General features: G+C 34.5%; 1 protein-coding gene across 1 annotated transcript; it reads left to right on the forward strand.

Moving 5' to 3' along the window:
* Positions 1–4171: 4171 nt before the first annotated feature.
* Positions 4172–8362, forward strand: LOC114396592 (ERBB-3 BINDING PROTEIN 1). The gene is made up of 10 exons (XM_028358656.1): positions 4172–4333; positions 4492–4612; positions 4809–4893; positions 5020–5169; positions 5275–5428; positions 7059–7274; positions 7354–7490; positions 7583–7674; positions 7766–7945; positions 8106–8362. The coding sequence occupies exons 2-10, from the start codon at positions 4522–4524 to the stop codon at positions 8183–8185; spliced, it is 1185 nt and encodes a 394-aa protein (XP_028214457.1). The 5' UTR covers positions 4172–4333; positions 4492–4521; the 3' UTR covers positions 8186–8362.
* Positions 8363–13109: the final 4747 nt, after the last annotated feature.

The raw sequence follows: 13109 nt of genomic DNA on the forward strand, positions 1-13109 counted from the left end.
TGGTTTATTTACCTTTTTGCCATAAGCAACTCTACCCTATATATTCACATGAAACCCCTTTTCTTCTTCAGACATGAAGCCTCATTATACATCTTAAGTTCTCTCATTATCAATATATATATATATATATATATATATATATATATATATATATATATATATATATATATATATCCTAGCACATGTTCCTTCCCTTAACAAATTAAGCGTGAAGAAGCCTTCTCAGGATACAACAAACAAGCATGTCTGCCCTGAATTCCACTCATTTCACTTCATTGAGGTTATTATATACACTATAAGCTCTTTCTTTCCCATGCATTTCTTCTTTCTATTACTAGACAATCCTTGTGTTTCGCTTTTCTGTCAAATTCTGCCTTCATGTGTTTCTAGCAAAATACTACCTTTTATTTTCCCATAATTGTGCTTAATTAATTACTTAGGGACCAAGTGGTGAATGTATTCAAGGAATTGCAGGAGATCCTCATCAAATTCTTAACACTGATCATTGCTTTGATTTCAGTAACAAACACCGAGTCCGGGAAGCTTTTGTTTACAGAACAGCACAAGCTAATGATGTCTCTGATTTTAACCATGGTCTTATACTTCTTCTGTGCTACCATTGGAACAATACTTCAGATATATAAGGGAAGCCTTCTTCAACTCATAATTTGGATCATGCTTATTGTTGGAGCTGTTGTTTCAGTTCTTTCTTTGAGCTTCATTTCAGCCACCGTAGCTTGGATCACTTTGGCCATGTGGGCTGGAATATTCACAGTGGTTGCCTATGACTATGGTGTTCCTCAAAGGATCATCAATTGGATTAATTAAGGGTCCATCACTTTGTCCTTTGTGGTTGTTAGTTGTTACTTTGCTTTTTCTTTCTGATATGTTGTATTATACGTTTCTAGATTCTTGACTTAGGAAGAATCTATTGTTGGATTTGTGAAAATATATCTTCTTTTGAATGATTAGGCAAGTTTTGATTTCATTTATCTCTCCCTTTTTTATGACTAATGGAGTTAATTAAGAATGCCAAAAAAAATGATTTTGATGTAAGTAAATGGATTATTTAGTTTAACTTGTGATAAAATTGATTAAAAAATAATATTAAAAAGAATTATTTTTAAAAAGTATGTTAAAAAAATTAATTTATGTTTAGAAATGATATTTTAATCAAGTGAAAGATCTTTTACTAAAAATAGTGTTAATATTAACATTTTTTAATTATCAAAAAATAATCTTCAATAAAGTATTAAAAAATAGTTTTTTTATAAATTATTTTGACTAAGTGTTAAAATATAATTTGTTAACTAATTATACGATGATAGAACTTATGAAGACTTAGAAAGCATCAAGATGTGAAAAGCATCAAAGACACTAAAAGATATCAACGATGGAGATTGAAGATACATGTTATCAAAGGTAAAAATTGAAGACAAAAATCATCGATAGTGAACATGACGATTAAAAGTTATTTGAAAAGTTATAGGTTGGTAAAAATTATTATCTATAAAAACTAGTTTGTACCATTTTAACAAGGGTTGGAACAACACCCTTATATCCTAAGTCCACGCGATGTCTACACATTGACGGGTTAGAATAATATTTTAACCCGTATTTCAATTATAGTTTTTATTTTCTTCTAAACACTTTTATTTTTTTTAATCTTTATTTCTTCTTGAAACTTTACTTTTTTCAATTTCTATTTCTTCTCAAAACTTTTATTATTTTCAATCCCTATTTCTTATTATTATCATCTAAATTACTATCAAAATTATTTTTGAAATCTCTATTAGAACTATTATCAAAATACTATTAGAATTATTATTGGAGTCAATATTTTCAAAACTTATTACTTTTTTGTTTTTAATATGTTCCATTGATTGATCTTTGATATTGATGGAAGTTTAACATATAAACCTATGATGAAGGGCCTACCGAGAAGATAAAAAGCCTCCAAAGAAAAAATTATTCTCTTCCTCGAATATACCTCTGGATTATGTTTGTTAACGAAAACAAAAACAAATTTCACGGTTAATAAAATGGTGCGCTAGGTAAGGGATCCCAAAAAGGATAGTATATATGTGTTAAACTTTTTGTTATGGCTATTAGTTATTAGCCAACATTATTACATTCAAAATCCCTTCAATTGAACTTTTTGTTATGGCTATTAGTTATTGGCCAACATTATTACATTTAAAATCCCTTCGATTGATATTCTTAATAGTCAATATGATTAAATTGAAGGTATTCAAAGGATAAATTTATTTATGCTTTTGATATTACTGGAGTTCATATATAATATTTTTGTTTTAATGACGGATGATTATTTATCAATAATCATTCATGAAAAAAATATTGAAAACATCGGTGATAGATGGATTACAAGTCATTGAAATATAATTGGACATGAATTGAATTTAAATGGCTTAATAAAACTGGTTATTTTAAAATGAAGACTTATAAAGAAGTTTGGAAAAACATGTTTCAAAATAGTAATAAAAAATGAAAGTGCGACCGGGTTTATTAAGAGTTATTTTTGTTGCACTTTAAAATTAGTTAGCATTTTCTTGTACTTTTCCATAAGGGACGTCTAAAAAAAAATTGGTTGTTTTTCAATTGTGGAAGTTTTAATTGTCAATTTAAATTTTTTAACGGCACGAAAAAAAAAGGGTTGATTTCGAAGTAAAGAAAAAAATGAAATGACAAAGTCTCATATTGTGTTAATCGAAATCCTAAGTTTACCGATTGCAGACAATCATTATTGAGAATAATTCTCAAATAGAGAGAATGATGATTCTCGAAGGATAGCATCAAGAACACCTGTATCACTAAGGAAACCTAACTAATATTTTCATTGGCAAAAAGGAATCCCTTCGAAGAATGTGCAACTTCCATCCCCATGGAATACTTGAGAGGGATCCAATGCCCATGATACCAAGCTAATGATGCAGAAATCAATTCACCTTGGAAAGCTCTTACTAAGTTTATGATCAATTGCTGATTATATGAAGTCATGGTTAATAAGGAAGAAATAAAGCCTTTCATACCACTTCTTCCTAGCATGCTTAACTCCATAAAGGGACTCGAACAACTTGCACACCTTTCCTATATGTTTCTAAGTATCAATCAACCATGTTCAATTAATAAATGGCAATTGATTAATTAAATTACTAATAACCAACTAAGAGAAACTAACTTATTGATAATCGTTATTTAACAAGTTAACATTTTTTTAAAAATAAACTGTAGTGTTTCATATTAGTGTCAGACAGCCGTATTTAATTAATGAGTTTCACATACAATATGAAAGAAAAAGAAAATGGAACAAATATGATAAATACTCCATTATTAATTCATTCATCGATTGATGAATATTCACATATATGTGCTCTTTCATAGTTAATTGTGTTCAAATAACCAATAACGATTGATTAATTCTTAAGTAACCAATTAACAGAAATATAGTTATTTGTTAAACTTTTTTGTAATATAATTATTTGATAACTGCTATTTAACAAGATGTCATTTTGTAAAATACATGAAAATAATAAAAATAATTTTTTAAAAAGTATTATCTTTGATGGGATAACTAATTAAAGGAAAAGAAAATATAGATTTATTCAATATAAAAATCCCCAAACATATGTAAAAAAATAAAAGAAAGACACTCAACTACAAAAAAATATTAAAGTTATTCTAATTTAAAAAATATATATATTATACAACATATTTTTTTAACATTAAAATTAACGTAAGTCTTAATTTTTATATAATAATTTTTATACAGTAAAAAATATAATATATTTTATTTAGTATTTAATAAAATTAATATGAAATCTACTTAATAATAAAGAATATATTAAAAATAAAAATATTATAAACATTTCTCCCCATCTTTAGAACAAAATCTTATATTTTGTAATCTAATGATAAATGATAAATAACTTGGAGCAAGTCATATAATTATTTAAAACAAGAAATGTCTCCTAGTATTTTTTGATTGTTTTTTTTTTTTTTTCATTACATACATGTTGTAGTTTTAATTTTTTGTGTATAATACAGTACACAGCACAGTACCAAAAGGGTAATGTACTATAGATAAATAAATAAAAAATAAGGGGGAAAAAATGGAAGGTAAAAGCCCTACTCGTTTGTACTCTTGCAACGAAAATGAAAACTCCTATATAAGCCAAAGCTGCCTGTGGCTGTAACCCTAGTTGCACAGGAGCACCGTTTGGCTCTACAAGTCTTTCCTTTTCTATTTAATTCCTAAAATCCCATTCTTCTTCGCTCATTCCTCTGCACTGCCATCATCCTCAACTTCCTCACAGTGAGTGTTACTTCAAAATCCATCAATTTCCCAATGTTTCATCTTGGTCTTCTTTGTTTATCGGTTTTTCATTCTCTTGCACGACCCAATTGGATAAAGATTGGTTTTTTGTTTTTGTTTTCCTCATTTCTTTGTCCCATTTCATTTGGGTTTTTCAGAGGTTACAAGGACTAAAGAGTTGTGCCACCATGTCGGACGATGAAAGGGAGGAGAAAGAGTTGGATCTCTCTTCTGCCGAAGTTGTCACCAAATACAAAACCGCTGCTGAGATCGTTAACAGTGTGTTCCTCACTCTCTTACTCTTAATATTTGTGGTCTCAAATTCTATCTGGGTTTTTGGTTATTTTATACATTGGACACAATTTTTTTCTGGAACCTTGCTGGAGTTCACTTTTCTTTTTTTAAATTTACATTTTTTGTTTTGCTAAGATTGCACTGGATTTTTTTTTTTCTGTGTTTGTCTATGATTTTACAGAGGCCTTGAAGCTAGTTATTTCAGAATGTAAACCAAAGGCGAAGATTGTGGATATTTGTGAGAAAGGGGATTCATACATTAGAGAGTAAGCTTATAATATTCATAAATGAAGGAGCATTGTCTGTTCTTAACATATCTGTACATTCAGTTGCTGGTTTGTGTCTTTTTTTAATATTTATGGATTAGCTAATTGGGTTTGGTTTGTGTGTAGGCAAACTGGAAATGTGTACAAGAATGTGAAGAGGAAGATTGAGAGAGGTGTTGCTTTCCCAACATGTTTATCAGTCAACAACGTTGTCTGCCATTTCTCTCCACTAGCCAGTGATGAGGCCGTGTTGGAAGAAGGTGATATATTGAAAATGTAAGATTTTCAGGACATGAATTTGCGATGAGGGGGGGGGGGGATGGAGTCGGTGGTTTCTGCTAGTATTCTGAAGTTGGTGTTTGTTTCTTTGGTTGGTTGCAGTGATATGGCATGCCATATAGATGGGTTCATTGCTGTGGTAGCTCACACCCATGTTCTTCAGGAAGGTCCTGTTACTGGAAGGGCAGCTGATGTCATTGCTGCTGCAAATACTGCTGCTGAGGTGGCCTTGAGGCTTGTCAGGCCGGGAAAGAAGGTAATCATTTGTAACATTTTCTTTTTACTGTATCTGCATTTTTATAATCCAAGTTGATTTGGATTTTACTACATGTTGTCTTTCTTGATTTGTATCTTTGGTTAATAGGCATAAGGTCATACACTATTATAAGCAATTCAGCTTAGTAAAATTGGAGAGAAATTAGGTTGTTTCATGTGTATTGTTTGAAGGGTTTTCTTTGCCTAAAGACATGCCTTATGGATTTTGATCTCTAAATGATGAAAACTGCTGTGGGCTATGGATAAGCTCCGATGAAGCTTTATTGTCATAGTTACACTGATAGAGGTCATTCATGTTTTTTCTCGTGTTTTCTCTCACATTACTTTTTGGAACTCCTCGTCTGTAATGTGTATTTCTCACCTTATGCTATATGTTTTGTTCTTTTGAGATTACTTGGTTCTCATTTAAGTGTTTTTTATCTACATGATGAATGCTGTCATGCATTTGCATCAAAAACTTGATTTGTTTTCTATTCTGATTCAAATTATTGTAAAAAAATTCAGCTGGATATGTCTGTTTTCTTTTGAAACTATCTTAATTTGGTTCATAATATATTGTAAATTTGATAAGCTGATCTCTGTATGATGAAGACATTATTGGCTACGGATAAACTCCAATTAAGCCTGTTTCTGTCATAGTTACACTGACAGAGATTTGTTCATTTTGTATTCCACTCTGTTATTTTACCTGTATGATAAATGCTATCATGTGCTGTCATCAAACACTTGTTATTTTTTATTCGGATAAAATTTTAGAAAAAATCCTGACGGGATCTCTCTTGTTTCTTTTCATATTCCCTCCTCTTAAAACTATATTATTTTGATCCATAATATTATATTGTATATTTTATGAACTGATCTCTATATGATGAAGATATCATAGGCTATGGATAAACTCCAATGATGCCTGTTTTTGTCATAGTTACACTGATAGAGAATCAGTCATCCACTATTCTACACATACATGACTGTCCAGTGCCCACCATTTGTCATAGTTACACTGAGAGAATCATTCATCCCGTAATTTACCTCTCATGTTAGCTTTATCAGTGTATATGTGGATTCTAATATTTTGTAGCATATGCGAAGGCAACTTTGCCGAGGTGATCAGTACCATATTGGTTTCCTCTTTTCCCTGTTGCCGATACTAGAATTGGCTGAAAATAATTTCATGGTTGTGCTGATATATACAGTCAGTACACTTATGTAGTATAGCCAACATAGTACCATACTACCGTATTAACTATTAAAACCATTACTTAACACTTGCATAGAACTAGAAAAGAGGAATAATATAATACTATATTCAAACCATTAGTTTGGTTGAGTTATTTTAATATTCATGTGGGATTGAATACAGTAGCATTTATAAAACCTTTAGTAAGGAAAACTTTGCTTTGATGATTAATGATATTATATTGATTTCCTCCTTGCTCTGTTGCCTGATTTAAAATAAGCTGGAAATTATTATGGTTATGCTGATCTATTATTTTCAACATGTTTGTCTAGTTTAATCAGCACGTTATTAAAATTATTATTCGTATACATAAATGACCTTATTTTTAGCAGTGGGTACTCATTTTTAATATTTTTTTTTCTTTTATCCACAGAACAAGGATGTAAGTGATGCAATTCAAAAGGTTGCTGCTGCCTATGACTGTAAAATTGTTGAGGGTGTTCTTAGCCACCAAATGAAGCAGTTTGTTATTGATGGGAATAAAGTTGTGCTTAGTTTGTCTAATCCAGACACAAGGGTTGACGAAGCAGAGTTTGAGGAGAACGAAGTTTATGCAATTGATATAGTAACAAGCACTGGGGATGGCAAGGTAGGTCAATTATATTAACATGTATACTAGTATGGTAGAGCTTATGCATGATAAAAAGTAAATTTTCATTCTCTTGCAGCCTAAGCTGTTGGATGAGAAGCAGACAACTATTTATAAGAGGGCTGTTGACAAGAGTTATCACTTGAAGATGAAAGCGTCTAGGTTCATTTTCAGTGAAATAAGCCAAAAATTTCCAATCATGCCATTCTCTGCTAGGTAATTTGATTATTGCATGTTTTTGATACTGTGTCTAGCTGGTGTTCTAATTATTATTCTTATTTCCTAAAATTCCATTTGTTTTATAATAGGGCTTTGGAAGAGAAAAGAGCTCGACTTGGTTTGGTGGAATGTGTCAACCATGAGCTCTTGCAGCCATATCCTGTTTTGCATGAAAAGCCTGGTAAAAAACTTATGGCCAGTAGGCATAATTAAATCCTGTGTTGTCATTTATGTGAGCCTTCATGTCATGCATTACATTGGTTGCATTACAGGTGATTTTGTTGCACATATCAAATTCACAGTCTTGTTGATGCCAAATGGATCGGATCGAATCACAACTCATCCACTCCAAGAATTGCAGCCCACAAAAACAATAGATGATCCTGATATTAAGGCCTGGCTAGCCTTGGGCACAAAGACTAAGAAGAAAGGTGGTGGAAAGAAGAAAAAAGGTAGGCTGGAAGAGCATGTTGTTGCTATTGTTCTATTATTCCTTGTGTTGCATCATGCTTCTGTATTATTGCACAGAACTGCATCATTTGCACATGTAAAGTTTCAACGTTACTTATATCGAATGGCTCAACAAATAATGCTTCTTGGTTGTATGCACAGGTAAGAAAGGGGAGAAGGCAGATGAGTCAGCTGAAGCTGAGCCTATGGACTCAACAAACGAGGCCACTCCTCAAGAGTGACTTAACTCTCCTCCCCTCTCCTCTCCCCCAAACAATGAAAGAAGTTTTTTCATTTCATTTTCGATACCCCTTTTCAATTTTGGTACACTGTTCACCAAATTGTATTTTGCTTGGATATCAATTTTAGTATAGTGTTCCGACATTGATTCTAATAGCAATTTTCATACGCTCATTTTAGTTGGGGTGTGTGCATGGTTCTTTTTTCTTTTTAACAAATCAAGCCACTTCCATGGATTGGTTCTTAATCCAAACTGTTTGATAATTGAAAAGGGTGGTCTGGTAGGCTGCAATGCAGGAAAGAAACCAAAAAGGCTTTTTGAAATCAGTTTTAATGATTTTGTTATCCCCCATATCAATTATAAAAAAGATCCAATGTTGCTGAAAGATAATGCAATGAGAACCGAATTAATATCAAATTATGAAAGGTAAAGGGAGTGTGAAAGGAAGTAGATTTAAGAGTAAGCGTGTGTTTGGTTTTACGTAAGGTTTTTTAGAATTTATTGAATTCTCCAGAATTATTTACTTTAGGTTACATGGTTGATTTTACTTTGAAGAATTGATTATTACAATAAAAACATAAATTACATTATTCTAAATGCTAGTATCTTTCTAAAATTAGCAATAAATTCTGGTGATCCTTAGCATACGACCATGCTGACCTCCTTTTGAAAAGGATTGGGAAGTTGAACTTCGTTTTTCTCCTGGTAATTCGAACAGTATTTCACATATTAAGTTCAAGTTTCGTTTACTGACATCATATTTTATCGTATTCCTGACTTGTGACAATATTATTTTGCATCAATATAGTATAAAATATGAGTTTTAAGTCAACAATTCTATCCAAAATAATGTCACAGGTTTCATGTGCATGATAAAAGAAGGTAAACAAATGTTAAATTTCATGTGCATGATAAAAGAAGGTAAACAAATGTAAAAAACTCAATTTTGATTCATTGCATTGTTTTAGTGAAATTTAAAGATTGATTCATTGCATTGAGATGAGTTTATATAACACTGGCAGTATCATTCAATCATGTTCAATTAACGAGTTTCAGGTACATGATAAATGAAGGGGAACAAACATGTTTTCAATTATTGATTCATTGTAGTGACTAGTGAAGGTTCACATTATATAATGAGTTTTAAATACATGATAAAAGAAGAAATGGAAAGAAACATATTAAAGACTCAATTCATTGCATTGATTAGTGAAGGTTCACATACAAGAGCTTATATAACACTATCTTCCAGTACCAGTCATTGGTGTTCAACTAATGAGTTTAACATATAGGATGAAATAAGAAAGTGGAACAAATATGCTCAAGACTCTCTTATCGTTACAGTAAAAAAAAAAAGGACTCTCTTGTTGTTTCATTGCATAGATTGATGAAGGTTCGCATACAGGATCTTGTTTAACGTTCTCTGTCAGTATTAGTTAATCGTGTTCGATTAATGAGCTTCACGTACATCATAAAACAAGGGGAACAAAAATGTTGAAGACTTGATTATATTGATTCATTGCATTAATTAGTGAAGGTTCACATACAGGAGCTTATATAGCACTCTTTCTCAATATAAGTCAATTGTGTTCAATTAATCAATTCAATGTACATGCTAAAAGAAGAAGAAAAGGGAAACAAATATGTTAAAGACTGAAGTGTTGCATTGATTGGTGAAGGTTCACATAAAGGACTAATACAAGATATAACCCATTGTCAAAATCAATAGTGTTCAATTAATGGGTTTAACATACAAGATATAAGAGAAGAAAGATGAACAAATATATTAAGACTCGATTATTGATTCATTGCGGATGGTAAATTAAAGGTTTTCATATAGGAGTTTATAGAATGATTTTTGTCAGTATCAAACAATCATGTTTAATTAATGAATTTCAAGATCATGATAGAAGAAGAAAAGGGAAATTAGCAGACATGTTAAAGACTCAACTATTGATTCAGTGCATTGATCGATGAAGGTTCACCTACAAGAGCTTATATAACACTCTTTGCTAGCATCAATTAACCGTGTTCCATTAATGTGTTTAATACACAAAATAATAGAAATTAAAAAAGAGGAACAAAATTTGTTAAAATAAGATTTAGTTATATGTACAGTTGCAAAATAAATGAGAGTACTTAGTATAATGCAAATCAAATAAAAAAAAAAGTGAGATGAGAGAGAGAGTGAGGAAGTGTGAGGAGGAGAGAGAGAGGGAGCCCATTCAGAGGGTGGGGGAGTGTGAGAGTAGGCAGACCGAGAGAGAGAGTCCGAACACAAAGAAAGTCAAAGGGTGAGAAATGGGAAGATCATGGGTGGCGAACCTTGAGCACTAGAAGGACCTCTCGGCGGAATGATGCTGGGAGGGTACGACAACAACAAGCATCTTCTTCACGACGCATTTCTGAGGATAAAGCTCAAACTGGATACAACAAATGGAATAGCAACAATGGAGGCCATAGTCAATATAAAAGAACTGTAGAAAGATGGAATACCGGGAAGGAGGAATTGCTTGACGATACCACTAACCATGGAGACTGGGTTGAAGTATCACGCAAGAGGAAAACGAAAATGGTGGCTAGTAGAGGTAGACTGGAAACGAATAGTTACCAATGGAAAGAAAAGAAGATGACATGGAGGAATAAGGAGGATGTTACGACATTTTACTTCTCCAGATTCCCAGAAGGGATAACGGAGCAAGACATGTGGCAGATGTTCCAGAAATGGGGAAAGGTATGGGAGGTTTTTATCCTCAGAACCAAAAACAAACTAGGCCATAGGTTTGGTTTTGTCAAGTTTAAGGAGGTGGTGGATGTGCAGAGTTTGGAAAGGAGACTAGATAATAACCTCTTCATAGGTGGGCAGAAGCTATTTGTCAATAGACCGAAGTTTGACAGGGGGAAGGTGTTTTGCACACATGAAAGTGGCATTGTTACCCGTGGTATGGGGGTGTACAAAGGCGCTCAGATGGACAAGAGAGCCAATGCTAAACAAGGAAGACCTCGTTCATATGCTGAGGTGGTTAAGGAGCTCGAACCTGGCCCAACGAGCTCCTTGAACCTGATGGAAGGTGCACATTGTGCCGAAAAGGACAATCACAGACCAGTGATCATGTGCTCGAATAAGGAGAACACGGAGTGGCTTCACAAGGCTTGGGTAGGAAGACTGAAGAACTGAGGCATGTTCGAAAGGGTGGAGGAGGAATTGAAATGGGTGGTGGAAGATGATGTTAATCCCAGCTACTGGGTCGACGATTGGGTTCTTTTCCCTCAAATGGAGGAATCCAGGGCCGCTCCACTCATACAACAAGAGAAGGATAATGGGTCCACCCCTATCTCGGAGCTCCAGAAATGGTCTCCGGCGATACGTCCGACCCATAGGCTCACGTAGGTTCTCCTATGGGGCCTTCCTCCGACAGTATGGGAGGTAGATTATATGGCGAAGATCTTGGTGGATTTCGGTGAGGTGGTGGAAGTGGATGAGTATGTGGAGGCCAGGCAGAGGATGGATGTGGCGCGTATTCTCATGAGGACGAAGATGAAACCTATGTTTCAGGCGACGGTGCCGGCCACCATTGATGGAGCACATTACGTCTTACATGTGGCGGAGGACGTGACCAGCCTGGGAGTATCGAAGAAGCTCAATCGAAACAACCAGTGGTTCCCCCCTTCTCCTTTCTCGACCCAGCCAAACACCCCCGTAACAGAGGGTGATAACATTCCTGGGGCCACGTTCTGCGATGATACCTCTGATGGAGTCTCTGACGAGGTCCTCGGCGGCTTCTCCGATCATAGGAACCTGTTTCCTTTATCTATCGCGCAGAGACCACTGGGTACAAGCCCTTGGTCGTATCGGTAGGGACCGGTCTGCCACCCTCAGTGATGACGTGGCACACTCCAACAATGACAACGTACAAAGCCAACATTGTCTCCATGTCGAGAAAGTGCAGGAAACACTCAACGGTCAAATTTCCGAAAATGGTTCAGCATTAAATGCTTCTGAAGAAAGACCTCTGCAGGGTAGTAACCTAAATGAAAAGGTCCCCATCACAAACTGCCATGCTGCTGAGGGTCAGGGGATTAACATCTGTGGGGAAGTATTGGGCAAGGCAGAAAATGTAACAGAGGGGGAGCACCAAAAAGCTTGGCCACTTGAGGTAACTCTACCTCACAACAACATTTTGAATAGCACGAATACCAGCAAGGCCTATGCTGCCTCTGGTCAACATGACTTAAAGGTGGCATCTATGGAAATGGGCCAGCGAATAAGTGGCCCAATTCTTTCTGCCAAAAAGGTCTATGTAAGAAGAAAGGAAGTGTTGGGTAGTAATTGCAATGCCCAACAGACTGAGAAACCAATTGTGGATTTCAACCCAGCTTCTAAATCTGATCCTCTGCCTTCATTACATGAGGACACTATAGAGCTGCAATGCGCCCTTCTGAAGGAAATGGGTTTGTCTTATGGGGAAGATGATAACAGGGTTAAGGGGTTGTTGTTGGATATGGAGAATAAGGACGATATGATGGCAGCAGAGAAGGGAAATAAAATTCATCAATTATGATCATTCTTTCCTATAACTCTAGAGGTCTGGGGAGGGGAATCAAGTGGGCTGCTGTTAGAAGGCTCATTGTAAAGCACAAAGTGGACCTTGTCTGTCTCCAAGAAACCAAAAGGGAGAACTTTAATAAAAGTATTTGCCAAGTCATTTGGGGGGACTCCACTGCTCAATGGGACTATGTTCCTTCTATGCAGGCTGCTGGTGGCCTACTATGTATGTGGAATAACTCCATTTTTGAGGTGAAAATGAGGGAGAAAGGTAGAAGTTTTTTACTGCTTGAAGGGAGACGCATAAGTAATAATCAGAGGATGATGATTGTCAATGTTTATGCTCCCTGTGATCTGGTTGGGAAGAAAGCTTTATGGG

The sequence above is a fragment of the Glycine soja genome, chromosome 18 (genome assembly GCF_004193775.1).
Source record: "Glycine soja cultivar W05 chromosome 18, ASM419377v2, whole genome shotgun sequence".
Classification (NCBI taxonomy): Eukaryota; Viridiplantae; Streptophyta; class Magnoliopsida; order Fabales; family Fabaceae; genus Glycine; species Glycine soja.